The sequence below is a fragment of the Lynx rufus genome, unplaced genomic scaffold (genome assembly GCF_022079265.1).
Source record: "Lynx rufus isolate CCGP_SWC_20201006 ecotype Redwood Valley unplaced genomic scaffold, mLynRuf1.p SCAF_33, whole genome shotgun sequence".
In the NCBI taxonomy this organism is placed as follows: domain Eukaryota; kingdom Metazoa; phylum Chordata; class Mammalia; order Carnivora; family Felidae; genus Lynx; species Lynx rufus.
This window is the reverse complement of record NW_025814849.1, coordinates 2,752,290-2,769,268: the sequence shown is the minus strand read 5'-3', so window position 1 is coordinate 2,769,268 and position 16,979 is coordinate 2,752,290. Positions and strand designations below refer to the sequence as shown.

At 49.2% G+C, this 16,979-nt stretch overlaps 1 protein-coding gene across 1 annotated transcript in view; it reads left to right on the top strand.

The window, feature by feature from the left end:
- TMEM132D (transmembrane protein 132D) overlaps window positions 1-16,979 on the top strand; it is a 558,090-nt gene that overhangs the window by 261,984 nt on the left and 279,127 nt on the right. Inside the window, exon 3 of the mRNA XM_047093229.1 lies at window positions 197-343. Coding sequence (XP_046949185.1) covers window positions 197-343 — 147 coding nt within the window. The remainder of the gene's footprint in view (window positions 1-196; window positions 344-16,979) is intronic.

The window sequence follows — 16,979 nt, the reverse complement described above, 5'->3', positions numbered from 1 at the left end:
CCGGGCTCCTCTGTTAAAGCTGGGAAGAGCTGGGGGGGGGGGACAGTCAGGACAGAGGGATTGCAAGGTGATGGCGAGGTGGCGAGGATGTGATTAACACAGGCTCACGCCTGCAGTAGGTTCCCCAGTCCCAGAAGCAGCGGCGCCCCTGGGGTTCCCCAGAGCCGTCTGAGCTGTGCTCTCTGTGTCTCCCCAGGGCCAAGGTGAAGAAAGGCGTGAGCGTCGTGGGGGTGAGAGCCAGCAGCCCTTCCATTTGGGAGGTCACGGAGGGCACGGAGCACACTGGCAAGTACGCACCGGCTGTCATCCTCTGCCAGAAGAAATCCGCGGGCTCGGAAACCGGGTGAGTCCCCGCGGCCCGCGGTAGATTCAGACTCGCACCGCGGCCCGCACCAGCACCTGCTGTCTGTCCGTAACCCTTGTGCTTCTCAGAGAGGCGGGCGGAATCCGTCGTTGGGGAAGGGGGGCTGCTCTGCAGACTGGCCCTCCTTAAAATTCCAGCGTAGCCCCGGGGTCACCCGCAGGGGCCACTCCGCGCAGGTGGGATCTAACCTACAGCTGGGGGTACGCGTCGCCGAGGCCTCCCTCCGGCCGGAAGGGCATCTCTGATGAAGCGGCCTGTCCCGCGAGCCTTATACACGAGAACGTGTGACTCTCTGGCACACGGGCTCCGCGTTTGCCGTGCAGAGTCCGGGATCACGTACGCCACTGCGTTGGTGCGCACGCGTTTTCCGATGCACGGGGAAGTGTCCGCTGTGGGATCATAGGGCATTGTCAGTCACCCGAGAGGCCAATTAAAACTGGAATCTGTGTCTGATACCCAGCAAGTTAGAAACCGTCAACTCACGGCTGGGCAGAGGGACTTGGAAGCTCAGCGCTTCTCGATTTTTATTCCTGTTTCCGGAAGCCTCATTTGGGGCTCTGGAGAATCCCTAGTCTGGTCTCGTATTTTTACCACTTCTAGGTTGGGTGTGCTTTTGCTCCTTATGTTACTGACCATTGGAAAGTAACAAGCAGATGAACACGTTATTTCTGGTGTCAGGTGATTAGACCTCAGCGCGCAAGTGTTTGGAAAAATACGTTTATTTTCTTTCCATTTACTTACTCTAATCTCGAGGTCGTGGATCCCAGCTGATGGCCGTGACACTGTCACCTAGAAAGGTTTCTCCTGCGTTGTGACGTTAGCAAAAATTAGGAAGCCTGGGCGGGTGGATGCGTGGATAGATGCATGACGGGTAGGAGGCAGGTGGGTAGTTAGGCAGGCAATCAGGTTATTTGATTCTTAACTAGACGAGGAGAGGAATTTGGGAGGAGGGCTCTCGACTAGTCTGTTCTGTTTTCTCTTCTCTTTCTTGCCCTCTCCTCTGTAGGTTGTTGTAAGTAGGAGTGGTTGGAGCATCTTCTGTAAAATATGAAAAGGTTTGAGCAGTTTTAAACTTTTATGATTTTTTTTTTCTTTTGAGTCCCTGGCCAAGGATTAGCTCAGTTTATCCCGGGCCTGGAGGAGGGAACAAGGAAAATTTCTGAACACGGCTCATCCCCATCAAGGCGTAAGCTGCTTTTCCGTGGGTCAAAACTTCAGGGGCTCCCAAGAATCGCTTTTAACCCTTCTTTAAATGGAACAGAAACTCAGCATCTGCAGAATACACAGAAACACGCAAATGTATGGCGTTTGCCTTTTTTCTTCTCTCCTGTGTATCAGGATCTTGTTTTAAGAAGCAAGTGCCCTGAATGGAATTTCACGTTATTCCTTCAAAGTCCTGACCCCCTATGGAGAATATTCCTGATCGCTTTGTAGATCCTGATGTCCGTTTTCTGTTTCTTCCTATGGGTCCAGAGGACAGGAAAAAAGCAGGCACATACGCACAGACATATGCGCACACACTTACGTTATATGCGCATAAACAGTATATTGCATATGTATACGGGCACGACGTGTTTGTGTGTGTACTGAGATGTATGCGTATATCGTATGACTCTACAGAACATACATACGATGGAGGTGTTAGTGTGTGCTTGCGTGTATGCATACGCTGTTACGTGATTTATCTGTGCTCACATCTGTCGAGGGGGAAGTTTGTGTTTCGGAACTCGGTTCTCACGCTACAGCTAGGAAGGCTTTGCTCGGTGAGGAGGCTTAAAAGCGGAAGCCATCTTGGTTTGGGGACACGTCTGTCTTGTCCGCAGCTATGGCCCCAGCCCGACGGCACCACCTGGTGCACATGGGGCTCCCCACACATGCTGGTCGGCTGCGGTTCTGGAGCTACACCTCATCTCTGTTATTCTAAGTGTTACGATGCAAATCACACATAGTGAATCCTTTCCAGTACACCTGTTTGAAACAGTAAGGCATATAACAAGGTGTGTGTTGAAGCCTAGGTTGGGGAAAACCCAGAGAAAGGTACTTTTTTAAAAAAAATTTAAAGGTTTACTTATTTATTTATTTTTTGAGAGAGAGAGAGAGAGAGACACACACACACACACACACACAGAGTGTGAACAGGGGAGGGGCAGAGAGAGAGGGAGACACAGAATCCGAAATAGGCTCCAGGCTCCGAGCTGTCAGCACAGAGCCCGACGCGGGGCTCGAACCTACGAGCCGTGAGATCATGACCTGAGCTGAAGTCGGATGCTTAACCCACTGAGCCACCTAGGCACCCCAAGAGAAAGGTACTTTTTTGAGCGGAGGGGTCCAGCAACTGTGATTTCTACTGGAGGAGCGTGCCAGGAAGTTGGGGGAGAAGGCTGAATGTGGGTTGCTTTATCCTGTGAACCATTTGGACCATGAATGGTTTGCTCTGTGCATGTATTGCCATTTAATAAAATGTAGATAGCTAAATGGACATTCTTTGAATATGATACATTTATTAATACAGTCAACTTTTATCCTCACTTCAGAATTTTTCATCTTACTTCTGTCTGTATGGAATTCAATGACGAAACATCATGTTCCAGGATCTGGGATAGTGAGTGGCCTGGGAGGAGATCTATTTCTCTTTATCTGAAGGATAATTGGAAAGTGTATTACAGAGTGGATGTTTTACTATTAGAAGGTTTTGCTTCAGAAGTTGTCTTGCTTTATAAATTCTTCCTAGTCCCTTTGAATGTTTTTTTTAGTTATTCTTAAAAGTCAGAATCAGATCATCAGAATGTAAAGAGGCAGTCTTAATTAGCTTGAGAGTCATGGATTTTGTATTGCTAATAATTCACCACGGATCACGAAGTTGTGCTAATGAAGTTAAATCACTGTGACAGGTGTAATTTTATGGATTAAGGAGACACTTGTGGTCGTGATGAATTCAGTAGGAAGGAGTGAAGATCTCTCATCTGAGTTGAAATGCATCCTTTCCTTTCTGGAAAAGTTGGGTTGCTGAAAACCTTATCATAGTATTAACATATGAATGTTATCACAACTCTCTGGTCTTTTTTTTTTTTTTTTTAATTAAACCAATGTGCTTGGCCATGTAAAACTACTGTCTCAATGTGTGTGTGTTTTTAACATTTTTATTCATTTTTGATAGACAGAGAGAGAGAGAGAGAGAGAGAGAGCAGGGGAGGGGCAGAGAGAGACAGGGAGACAGAATCTGAAGCAGGCTCCAGGCTCTGAGCTGTCAGCACAGAGCCCAACGTGGGGCTCGACTCACGGACCGCGAGATCATGACCTGAGCCGAGGTCAGAGGCTTAAATGACTGAGCCACCCAGTGCCCCTCTCTGGTCTTTTTTGACTAAACATAGCCAAGAAATAGTGTGGAACAGGGTAGAATAACTAATGTCCCTCCATCAAATTCCTCACTAAGGCACAATGCGAACCGAGATCAATGTATGACAAAAGCTGTGTATTTGTTTTTAAGTTTATTTATTTAGAGAGAGACAGAGACAGCGCAGGGAGAGAGGGAGAGAGAGTCCCAAGCAGGCTCCGCACCACCAGCAGGGCTGATGACTGGGGGCTGGAACTCACGAACCGTGAGATCATGACCTGAGCCAAAATCAAGAGGCAGACACTGAACCGACTGAGCCACTTGGGCGCCCCAAGTCGTGTATTTTTTATCTCTTTGCTCTTCCCTGCATAGATGAGTGTTTTCCGGAGTTTGCCGCCGTTGCATAGGTGGGGCATAGATATGGGTTTGAATCAACTCGAATGACAGAAGCTTCCATGGTTTTCTGTTCTCTGGCGAGACTTCGATGGACATGCTCATCTACCTTGTCTTTATAGCACCTGTCCTTTGTCAGCAGATCGTAGACAGGAAGTGCACAGCTGGAATTAATCTTTTTTTAATAATTGTCCATTTATTGTGCATGCACTAATTTCATGTGTATCGTAGGTAGTATTTTTCACTTTAAGAAGTACATATTTTAGATAAATACGTGAACTGCTATAAAGACAATTGATATTTCAAATACAGACTGATGTACAAAACCATGAATGTATGTTCAAAGGGAGGACTTTCTGGCATCGATAAATGTATCTCAAACTATATTTGTTAGGATTATTTGATTATTCAATTTTTATGGCAGGAAAGAGTGACTTAGGCAAGACAGAGGTTCATTTCTCTCCCACCCAGAAAAAGCCTGCTGTGGGTGGGTCGGCTGGGGCTGGTATGACACTCCCTAGCACCTCCAGGGTCCCAGGCCCCCTCTTCCACACGCACCAGTGCAAGGACTCCGTCCTCACAGATGAAGATGGCTGTGGGGGTGCCGGCCATCACACCTGCCCTCCAGAAGAGGGTCTTCTGAGCTGGGTCAACTCCCTTTCAGCAACTTTCCTGGAAACCCATGCCAACCCCCAGTTCTCTCTCACAGCTCCTTGGCCAGGACTTAGCCAAGTGGCTGCACCAGATGTCAAAGGAAAGTGGGAAACATCATTTATTACGGACAGTGGTATGTCCAGCTCAGAACCGTTTTTCTGCTCCAAAGACAGAAGAACAGACACAGTGGGTTGGGCAGCCCGAATCCTCTTTCTCAATTTATAGTGAGCAGATGTTGTGGCATTTCCAGGAGCGCGATGACAAGCTCACGGTACCCGGTGATCTCCTTCCCTCTGCCAGGCTCCTACCGAGGTTTCCAGAGAAACGTAAGGGGTAGGGAGGCCCACCTAGCAACGCACCCGAAACGTCATGCACGTGTTGGCAACTTAGGGAAGAGTTTGTCCAGGTGAAGACAGGACTGAGCTGAACGGGGGTGCAAAGGTGGCCAATCCCGAGGGAGCCGGAATGTGAGTGGACACCCGGACAGAAGAACCAGGAGCCGGACGCACACGGCAGGCCGGGGCTGGCGAGCCTCGCTCTCTGGACGGATGGCTGCAAGAGGCCAGGAGGCCCCGGCCTGCCCAGGAGCAGACGAAATACCGCCCTGAGCGAGCATTCGGGGGAAACCCTCGCCAACCAGAGGCAAAGCCAGAACTACCCGCATGAAAGGGGGGGGATGTTGTGCGCTGGTCGGCGTTCCCACGTTCGTATCGTAAGAGAAGGATCCGGCCGCGGGAGGAGAGGCCGCGGGACCAGGCAGGGGGTGAGAAGATGGGCCGCCGCGGCCGTGGAAACAGATCAGTGGGGTCGATCCAAACCTTCGGGACACGGAAACTTCAGAGGAGAGCGTGAGAAAGAGCTGGAAGTAAGGAGCACCCCCTGGAGCCCAGCCCGACGAGAGTATACAAAGGAGCGGGCAGAGCTAACCCGTTACCACAAGGTCGGACCCTGCTAGTTATGCCCCTGGGAGGAGCTAACCTAGTTACCACCAGGTCGAACGCGGCTAGTTACCCACCCAGGGGAACCGAAAGCAAAAGTCCGCGGAAGAGCCGCCGCACAGACCTTCTCGCCAACACCACCCACAGCAGCCGGAAGGCGGACGGCGGCCCAGTGTGGCGCGTCCACGCACGGGGATGTCGCTCGGCAGTTACGTGGGGAGGAGTGCCGGGCCCTGTGCAACGCGGGTCGGCTTTGAAGGTGCTACAGCCCGCGACGCAGGCCAGCGGTGGAAGGCCACGCGCTGTGTGGCTCCTTTTAGACGATGTGTGCAGAGCGGCCGGTGGCCAGAGACCTGTGTCTGAGCTGCTCGCCGCTCTGGGTTTGAGCCTGACCGCTGCGGACGGGGGTGTCTTCCCGAAGTAGTAAGGATACCGTCCCACGTGCTGTGGATGAGCCAGAGCCACTCACTTGGGCACTCTAAAATGGTGAGTGTTACAGCATATGAATTCCGTCTCGATTAACGTGTTGTAAAAGTCGGCAGACGACAAGAGCTGACACGGTCATACCGATTTTGTGTGTAAATGAGAAGAGGGCAGGAACGATCAAGGCCGACAGATCAAGGCACGTTGACACTGCTCAATCCCAGATGGTGACGCCACGTGGGACCCGTGTTCTGTCCCTTTCATCTGCTCCGTGTGTATTTCTGAAAATTCCCATTGTGAACGTGGGTTGTCTCTGACTTAGGAAAAGAGAAGGTATGGAAGACTGGGATAAAAAATAAGCTGGATTTCACTGTGGAAAATCTTGTTCAACAGAGTCCTGGATGTCGGTCCTTGTCATTGCTGAATGGAATACGGGCTGTTTGGGGATGCTTTGTCCATCTGCAAGGGTGCCCAGATTTGAAGCCAGCAAGATCTGGCCTCTTGGTTTCTGGCAAAAACAGCTTGTAACAGAGACCTTGTAGACTGTTTGTCAACGCTCCATTTTGCTTTACGAAGCCAAGTTTGAATCGTTGCACTTGACTGCTACTTGGCCATGCCAAGATCACAGACCCAGGGATGGAAAATAAAAACCTTGAGATTGTTTTTTGCATTAATTCAATAATTTGATTAGATTTATTTTCTGGCAGTCTGTCACCAGCGAGACAGTTCACCTCTTCCGACGTCCAGAACCCGGGCTTAACAACAACAAAGTCTTTCCTGTTCAAGTGTGGTTTGTCTGATGCCTTAAATGATTGCGTCATCCTTACCAGTGACTTAACGGATTACGCCATGCATCCACGGCACCATCTGGGTGATAATTCCTTCACAGGGCGTGGAAGGAACGCGGGCATCCTTCAGGAGAGCTGATACGTGTTTCTCATTTTCACGCTGGCCGTCTCACATCTCACCACCAGAGAGGTGGTAAGAGGTAGGGCATCCTCCTCTATAATACCAGCAACGCGACGTCGGCCTTTGCCCAACTCTTGTGAGAACCCCACGTAATCCTGTGCGGGAGCACACTGAAAGAATCAAGACCACCTTTCTAAGAAAACCATCTACCGATCATTTTCAGATCGTTTAGATGACCGTATAATATACGAAGCACGCGTACCCAAGTCCTCCAAGATCCTGGAGAATTACACGTTATTTCCATACTCTAAATGAAAATTTCCCAGAGTACGAGATGAATTACATTAGTTGTGTGTGGAGGTTTTATTAAGCATTGCGTGTGACTTTAGAACCTGCCAGGAGCCATTTGGTTCAAGTGTGTCTTAATAACTTCTGCATTAGGGAGACAACAGACCGAGGTATTGTTTCCGATGCTGCTAGACATCATTTCTTCTAATCATATTGGAGGGAGGACACGCACGTAATAAAATGTTTTTTTTTTTTCTTTTTCCTGAGGATGTGTATGCTGTGTGCTGGACTAATTATAAAATGCTTCATCCACTTTCGAGAGGTATCTGTCAGCGTCTGGCTAATCACATTTAAGACGGGAATCCGTATGACCCTGAAATTGCGTTTCTGGATACATCTGGTCCAGATTAAAGCTTAGCCACGGACACGGGGAGACGTGTACCACAGCATTCATTGCTGTATTTTTAAAAACAGCTGGTGTCCAAAAACAAAATAATATTCATCAAGAGGCACGCCGAGTTTTAAAAATGGTGCATTCATTCTGCCGTTGTGAGGAGTAGCCTAGATCTCGTTATGTGTGTGTGTCGACCTTAAGTTGAGCCGAAAGTCCAGGGGCGCCTGGGTGGCTCAGTCGGTTAAGCGGCCGACTTCGGCTCAGGTCATGATCTCACGGTCCGTGAGTTCGAGCCCCGCGTCGGGCTCTGTGCTGGCCGCTCGGAGCCTGGAGCCTGTTTCGGATTCTGTGTCTCCTTCTCTCTGCCCCTCCCCCGTTCACGCTCTGTCTCTCCCTGTCTCAAACATAAATAAAAACCATTAAAAAAAAAAAAAAGTCCAACGTCGTGGGAAGCAGGAAGTGTGGATATCACGTACGACGTTGCCTGTCAACTGATTACAAAAGAGACCCACACAAGTGTGCCGTTTTCGAGGAAGACGCTGAGTTAATACAGTCAGAGGTAGGATGAGACCTTGATGCTGTCTGAAAGGCTGGCCTCTGACACCCAGCGCGGAGGAAGGTGTGCAGGGGTGTTCTGTGGGCAGACGGCCCAGAGGACGGAGCTCTGGGACCCTCCCAGGGCCGCACTGCGTTTTGTCCCAGGAAATGGAAGCTTCCTTGTGTGGCTCCCCTTAGAAACACACAGACTGAGGGAGGCGCTGTGATCATTCAAGCACACGGCGTTACAGTTAGGGGGACGTCACGAGCCCAGGTCTCTGTGAAATGCTACCTCGATCTGCCTCCCCCAGGCCCATTCTGCGGGAGCACAGGAAGTGTGAGGTTTGCCTTAATTTACCCCGTGTTGCTTTTCTTTTTATTACACCCATGTATTTGATATTTAGTGCCTCCTGTTTCCAAGTAGAGCACCAAATTTAGAATTAAGTTATTTAACACCCACTTGTAGCGGGCCACGGCAGTGAGCTGGGGCCGCACGTCTTTGCTCGCAGCACCTGCCTTTGCCTTCGGGAGGACCTCCAGGCTGATGCACCGGCTGGGTTTGCTGCCACGGCCACAGAACCAATGACCGCGGCCTGAGTGGTCCCCCAGTAGCAGCGATGATTGTGTTTCCCCGGTAGCTGGTGTTCATCAGAGTGCTTTCTAAACACGCTTTGGGGGCGCCTGGGTGGCGCAGTCGGTTAAGCGTCCGACTTCAGCCAGGTCACGATCTCACGGTCCGTGAGTTCGAGCCCCGCGTCAGGCTCTGGGCTGATGGCTCGGAGCCTGGAGCCTGTTTCCGATTCTGTGTCTCCCTCTCTCTCTGCCCCTCCCCCGTTCATGCTCTGTCTCTCTCTGTCCCAAAAATAAATAAACGTTGAAAAAAAAAATTAAAAAAAAAAATAAACACGCTTTGGTGCTGTGGAGACTGGCTGGTGTGGGGTTGCCGGTGGTTTGTGATGTCACAAAGCCGACCGGCCCCACTGTGTGCTGCTCCGAGGAGGGAGAAGCCCCTCGTCCGTTGGAATCACCAGGAGCATCTGCAGTGGTGGAAATAGCAGACGGGACACGTAACGTCCCATGCAGAACGCTGTGGGATGCAGTCCGTCTTCCTATATGTTTCTGAACTTGAATGTGCACGTGAAGCGAATGGGTGTGTGCGTGGGTTGCGTGGGTGTGTGTGTGCATGCCCTATGGGCCCAGCCCTTAGAGTCCTTCTCTCTGAAGATGGAAAACATGATCGGTCAAAGTCCTACCGGGAAAATAGGTCTATATCTGTATCTGTATGTCTGTATCCGTGTATCCATGTATCAGCCTCTCTGTGTCATCTATATCTGTATTCATATCCGTATCTTATCTATACCACGTCTATATTTGTGCATATACATATGCGTAATGTGGATATATGCATAATGCGAAATACAATTTTTTAAAACTCCACTAAGAGTCATGAGCCTCTGTAGTCATACTGTTTTGGTGGGTGTTCATACAGGAGTGCTGATTCATAGGGGCACAAGTACCCCAATATTTACAACAGTGCTTTCAACAACAGCCAAATTATGGAAAGAGCCTAAATGTCCATCAACGGACGAATGGATAAAGAAGATGTGGTTGATATATATAATTGAATACTACCTGGCAATGAGAAAGACTGAAATCCTGCCATCGGCAACAATGTGGATGGAACTGAAAGGTATTATGCTGAGTGAAATAAGTCAGCCAGAGAAAGACAGATATCGTATGTTTTCACTCCTATGTGGATCTTGAGAAACTTAACAGAAGACCATGGAAGAAGGGAAGGGGAAAAAAAGTTACAAACAGAGAGGGAGGGAGGCAAAGCATAAGAGACTCCTAAATACAGAGAACAAACTGAGCGTTGATGGGGGTTTGGGAGATGGGGAAAGTGGGGGATGGGCACTGAGGAGGGCACCTGTGGGGAGGAGCACTGGGTGTCGTATGTAAGCGATGAACCACGGGAATCTACCCCCAAAACCAAGAGCACACTGTCTACGCTGTATGATAGCCACTTTGACAATAAATTGTATTTTAAAAAGATCAAATCAAATAAAAATGGGATCATGATGTAAACAAAAAAAAATAAACTGAAATAAAAAGAAATCTATAAAACTGTCAGCTTTAGTTCCTTGGAATTTCATTTTAATGAAATATTTTCCTATGAAGCTTTCATGTTGAGGCATATACTTTAAAGCCACATTTGGGGTTAAAAATAAAAAAGCCTATTGAAAAAAAAAGGCAGGTGCATAGATCCCCGCATACCTTAGATGTTTTGAGGGAGAAGTTCTTGGGGAAAAGCCCATTTTTAGAGCATCGAGCTGCCCAGGCTACTCTGTCCTTCTGATCTCTGCCTTCACTGCCCAGCTGTTGAGCGCAAACACCTGCCGGCATCCTGAAATCGCCACCTTTCGCTGGTGCCCTTGGCTGCATGGAACCGATGCTGTGTTTGGATGATCTGTTTCGTGAAGGCCTGGGGAGCAGTTTAGAGAGATAATAGTATTTCATGGAGCGTTAAAAAAAGAAACAAAAGAAAGATGATAGGATCCATCCAAAGTAGCCTTATTTATAGTCAAACTGTGAAAAATATCATCTTGCTTCTTATGTTCTAAAAATTTCATTCTGATTATTGTTCTCTTGGACAGGATGGCTCATTTTATTTTTAAATGTACACGTTTTGGGTTTTCTATCATTTCCAAAAGGCCCATCTTCTGACAGCTCTCCACGTCCGTGCTGTGTGCCAATGAGTTCAAGAAGTTTCCTTAGTGACTTGTTAGCCTTCTAACTCTCGTGATGAATTTTGTCACGGGTTAGTCTGCTGTGCCTTCTCCTCTGAGACAGAGCTGGAGAAGATAGCCAGAAGGGCATGGAACTTTATATTCTTACTTAGAGCTCTTTTTTTTTTTTTCTTTTAGAGCTTTTGAGTTATAAATTGTATCCTGTAAAACTCGCCCATGGAAAGTGTGCAGTTAAATGAGTTTTAGAAATCTACAACCATCACCACAATCTGCTATTAGACTTCTTCCATTACCAGAAAAAGTTGTTTTTTTTTTTTAAATCATCTGCTGTGAGTTTTCTTTTCCAATTCCAAGCAATCATTTTTGTCTCATTTCTGTCCCCATAATACTGCATTTTCCATAAGAACCCAAACTGGAGACAACCCAGATATCTATCAACTGACAAGTAGCTAAAAACCTGAGCTGCCCCTTAGCGGAGGAATAGTATGCAGCGATGAAAAAGAACTTCCCAGTGTGCGTGAACGGGCTTGGGGAAACCTCAGCGGCGTGGCGCTGGGGGCTGGAAGCCACAGGCGGAAGATGGCATGTTGTGTCATTCCGCTTCTGTGCAATTCCCAGACCTCATTGTACGGCAGTTCGTTCTCAGCTTCTCACTGGGATCCGCCACGTTACGAGGCACCAGACCACTTCGCTGCTTCCCGAATTACTCTTTCATTTTCCTTTTTTTTTTTTTAATACACGAATTTGCTCTCGTATAAGATTTCGGAACTTTTTCTGAGTGGAACCCTCACTTCACAGTGAACGCTCTGTGATCAGCCGAGGGAGTGATGCCTTGGCCAGCCAGCCCATCTAATTCCAGGCAGCAATGGAAGGGTTTCCATCCTACTGTGTTAAAGAGATTTACCCCGTTGAACAAAAGATCCCAATCAATAAAATGCAGGGGGCTGTAGACCCTTCATCTTTGACATAAAGGTAGACCCTGTCTTCATACCGTAGAAACAAGACGTATGACCTCAACTCCCAGGTCGAGGCCTCTTTTCTACCGTCTTGACTCTAAAATATTCCGGAGGGTGAAAAGTGGGTTTTTCAGTTGTGGAGAGATGCCAGCACAGGATGTAATCCTGTCAGGATCCATTTCAAAATGCATAGCGATCATTCGGGACTCTCTAAGCATAAGCAGGTACTTTTCCATTCGGCCGACATCACTGTTTGTCACTGGGGTTGTCTCTGTCACTGCTCAGCGTTGTGCCCGTGTAACTCTCGAAGCCTGAGATGCTTGCTGTGGGTGGTTTTGGTTTGCCCACTCCCGGAGGCAAGTGGAACACGGGTGAGAACCGCATCTGGCTTGGTGCCATTATAACCGGTCCTCCTGGAGAGAGAACCGGCCGGGAGCCCTTAGAGAGGGAGGAGACAGTGTGGGTGTCCAGGGGCTGCGTGGAGTGGGTGGGTGGATCTCGAATCCCAGTAGCACACTGGTGTTAATATCCAGAAACGGGCTGTGTTCAACGCACACAGCTTAATGCCTGTGTGCAGGCTTGCTTGTTTTCCGTGCATTCGTTACAACGGAGGTGTGATGGGGTCAAAACAGCTGAGGTTGGTCCACGTTCCCCAAAGCTCTGGCAGCCGCACGCTGTGGTTGCAGCGGACCGGTTCCCATCTCGCCTGCAGGATCGCCCACTGACTCCTTGAACTCCGGGCGCTCTTGAATGGGAGTGAATTTATTCAGAAGGGCGTTGATCTTACCCACGGCAGGAAACCAGGGTGGCTTGGGTGCCCAAGGTGGCCATGGAATCCAGACGGTGGAAGAAGGCAGTGCTAGTGAGCTCTAGGTCCAGCCTTCTGCCTGCAGCAGGACCTGAATGCCACCTCTTTGTGTCACCGTGGACGGTCCACGAGTCCTCCAGGAGCATGGGGCGGTTGTGACCCGGCTGAGCCTTTCTTCAGAAGGGGCTCAAAGCGACTGAACGGAGTTCCTTATTAGATGCCAGGCCTGCACTAACGCTGTCCTGCGTGGCTCTGACTCCGCCGGACTCGCGCATTCCCAGGGCCCCTTACAGTTGGCCATGTGTCTTACGGTGTTGTGTGTGTGTGTGTGTGTGTGTGTGTGTGTGTGAGACGTGTTTCATCCTGATGGCCCCGCATCTGCTGCTAAAGCGAGCGTCCACATCCTTTTCGGGGCCATGGACTCCGCCGGCGGCCCGGTGATGCTTACGAATCTTCTCTCAGGGTGATGTTTTTCATTTCATAGGCTCGAATTCATAGCAGCACTGAGGAGGGCGGTTGTACTAAAACCCGGCTTCAAAAAATGTTTTTAATTGCGAGGTGCTGTACGTGCTTCCTTCGTAAAAGCCTGGGGAGCACATCTCATAACCGCTAGGATTTCAGATAAGTGTGAAGGGCGGGATATGTTTTGAAGCATCTGTTATAAATGCAGTGTCACACGAAGGTCACTGCCTCTTCGGTTGGTGAAAAGTCACCGTCATTGCTTCTCTGGCTGTTGCCTACACTCATTATTGAAGGATGTGCTAAATGTTCAGTTCCGGGCTAAAAAAAAAAAAAAACAATTATGAAAATGCGTTTTCCCCATCCAGGTGTATAGACCCCTGAATTCCATCTCCTTGGGGCCCTAGATTAATGACCCTTCCTTAAAACAAGTTTGGGCACCTTGAAGTGGGATGAGACGTAATTAAAAGAACGAAATACTTCTAATGTATCAGGCCTACCCCTCCCTGTGCCGCAGTTGAGAAATGTATATTATATTACAGCTTTCCATGAATATAATTGCAAACATCAGAAAACCTTCCCATATAGAAAAGCAATATATCTGTGCGTGCCAAGATTTGTTATCGTGTTTAATGACTCTTTGGTCCTGTATTCCAGGAACTAATCCTAAGTACGTAATCGGGAATATGATACACAGGCATGTTTTTCACATTTGAGTTAATAATAAAAACTTGAGGGGCACCTGGGTGGCTCAGTCGGTGAAGCGTCCGACTTTGGCTCAGGTCATGATCTCACGGTCTGTGGGTTCGAGCCCCGCGTCGGGCTCTGTGCCGACGGCTCGGAGCCTGGAACCTGCTTCGGATGCTGCGTCTCCCTCTCTCTGCTCCTCCCCCCTGCCCCCCAAAATAAATAAACATTTTAAAAATTAAAAAAAAAAATAAAAATTTGGAATCCGCCACCCAGGTAAGGATAGAGGAATAATTGAGTGACTTTGACATACTCACACAACAAAATGTAACTGGGCCAATAAAATGGTGTTTTAAGATATTTATTGGCCCAAGAATATGCTGTCAACTTTCTGGCATGTATAACACACATACACACACACAACAGTCAAGAGACTAAAGGTAAAATGGTACAAAATCCAGTAACAGTGAGATTATGGGTGGTGTTTACTTTGTCCTGAAGTCAAGCCATAGAACCTACCGCGTACCAGGGGCTGGATTGTACAGGACTTCAGTGTTAGACGTGACACCTCTTCTTACGGATCTTACATTCTCGACGTTTGCCAGTCTTTCCGGTAAGCTTGTATTAGTTTTACTAATTACAAAAATATCCAGAGGCTTCCACTCTTTTATTCTTATTACAAACTTGCCTTAGAGACACGTGCGCGTTTCCTTCAAGAGTGAAAGCGGGGTTGACGCGCCCAGGTGTTGGCGACGTTGTTTACTGTCCTTGGAAGAAGAACTGTCTGGGAAGAGGGACCGCGTTCTGATCATCTTGGCGGTTGCCTACATTGTACATTTTATGTGTGTGTGTCTACCTTTACGGACACAAATGCTAAATCGTCTCGGGATTGCGGGAATGGAAATACTTGCGACGCTTCTGAGTTACAATGCGCATTGATTATCTTTTGCAAGATAAATTAAAATCGATTCATTCTGTTATAGAGCAGTCTTAGGGCGTACATTAAAATCGTATAAAAACAAAGGAAATCAACAAGTTCTAATGCCGTTGATAGGATCAGAACTTGGATTTTCTTTTCAAAGCATAAATATCAGCCGAAACAGCCGATCCCAATTTCCCCCTGTTCTTTATTCAACCATGCCTGCCACGGCGAAAACTGCCTCCCAACTAATTTCAGAGTGACCTTGTGATGGGGTTATGAGCCTAAGAAATTGTAGCAGAACCCTCAGGCAGGATTTATGAGAGGATGAGAATTGGGTTTTGCATGGGCAAGGAAAATTTCATTTAGTATTTATTGTCGAGTGCTGTTTTAACACAGGGCAGTGGGATGGCCTGGCGCCCTCGCAGACGGTCCTGAGCCCCGTGCCAGCCGCGTGGTAGGCTCTCACTGTCCCTGGAAACATGAGGCACAGCAGTGGGCTCAGCATTCTGCCGACCTAATGGCCAGACCCGTCTCGCTGTGACCTCTGTTGTCTGTGCATTTACCAGAACCTCAGGGTCACCCCTGCCCACTAGAGTGTAAGGTCTGCTCCTAGACACCGACACACGGTCATTTGACTACGAATATCTCACATTTATTAAGAGATCAACGTGTACCAGCCTCTTCTGGGTGTTGTACCTGTAACCACTCTAAGTTTAGTAGCTCATTCTCCTGACGCGAAAGGCTCAGAGCTCGCTCCCGTTTTGTGGACCGTGAAGCTGAGACCCAGGCGGAGGCAGGTTATGTGAATCAGTCCCTGTGATGGGCCGACCGATGCCTCTCTCCTCCTCTCAAAACGTGAAACATCTTTGTCCCAGCTCCTAGGACCTCTGTGTGTGCCAGTCTTGAGATGGGGAGGCTCTCTGGGGTCGTCCCGGCCGACCTGATGCGATGGGGATGTAATAATGGTCCTTGTGAGGGTTGAATGCAACGGGGTCAGAGATGTGACAGAATCAGAAAGGAGGACGAGGAGCCAAGGAACACGGGCCACCTCTGAAGGCTGGAGACTCAGGGTGGAGGGTTCTCTGCTGGACTGTTCACGAGAACCATGCCTGCTGGTGCCTGGGCTCCAGACTCTGTCCTCCAGGACTGGAAGAGAGCCAGTGTGTGTAATCCGTGGCCACCACGTTTGTGGGAATTTGTACAGCAGCCAGGGGTCCCGAGTTCACTTCCCTGGTTCACCCGGTAGCAGCCATAGAACAGGTGTCAGCCCCAGGGAGGCAGGTGCCAGGCTTGGGCCGTCAGCCGTGGCGCTGGCCTTGGAGATCGTCTGACTCCCAGATGCCCTGGACTTAGGAGAGCATAGTGGGTGAGCGGATGGCGACGTGGATTCCCACGGTTCGGGTCCAGAGCCCTGCCCTGCCACCAGCAGTGTGTGGCCTCGGCCGGGATGCATGGTCTCTGCCCTTCACTGTCCACACGCGTAAAATGAACAGAATAGCTGCACTTAGCCTGGGGGGGTCCCGAGGATGGGGGAGCGGTTGCGTGAGGCGCGCTTCCACGGACCTCATTGTCCACATCGTGATCGCATTTGGTAATTAACAGAAGGCACCACAAGACTTGCGAAGGCCACGAGGGTTTAGAGGTCAAAGCTGAATCGCTCTGCATTCCTTCATTCGGTGATTCATACCCATTTTATTTGTAACTGGTCTGTGGGGGGGGGTGGTGTTCAAAAAGTCCTCCCCGAAATGAGTTCTAATGATGGTCGAAGGCTGAAAGCCAACATGGGTGGTAATGGGGGTGCGGAATTCTGACCCTGGGGACAGTCATGGACGTGGCTGCCTGGCTGCCTCCTCGGGAAGTTGACAGGCATCTTGACTGAGAGATACGTAGAATGGGGCACCTGGGTGGCTCACTCGGTTAAGCATCTGACTCTTTATTTTCAGTGTTTATTTTATTTTTGAGAGAGAGAAAGAGACAGAGCGTGAGCAGGGGAGGGTCAGAGAGAGAGGAAGACACAGAATCCGAAGCAGGCTCCGGGCTCCGAGCTGTCAGCGCAGAGCCCGACCAGGGCTCAAACTCACGAGCCTTAGGTTCATGGCCTGAGCTGAAGTCAGACGCTCAACTGATGAACCCCCCAGGCGCCCCTGCTTTGCTCTTTCTTGACAC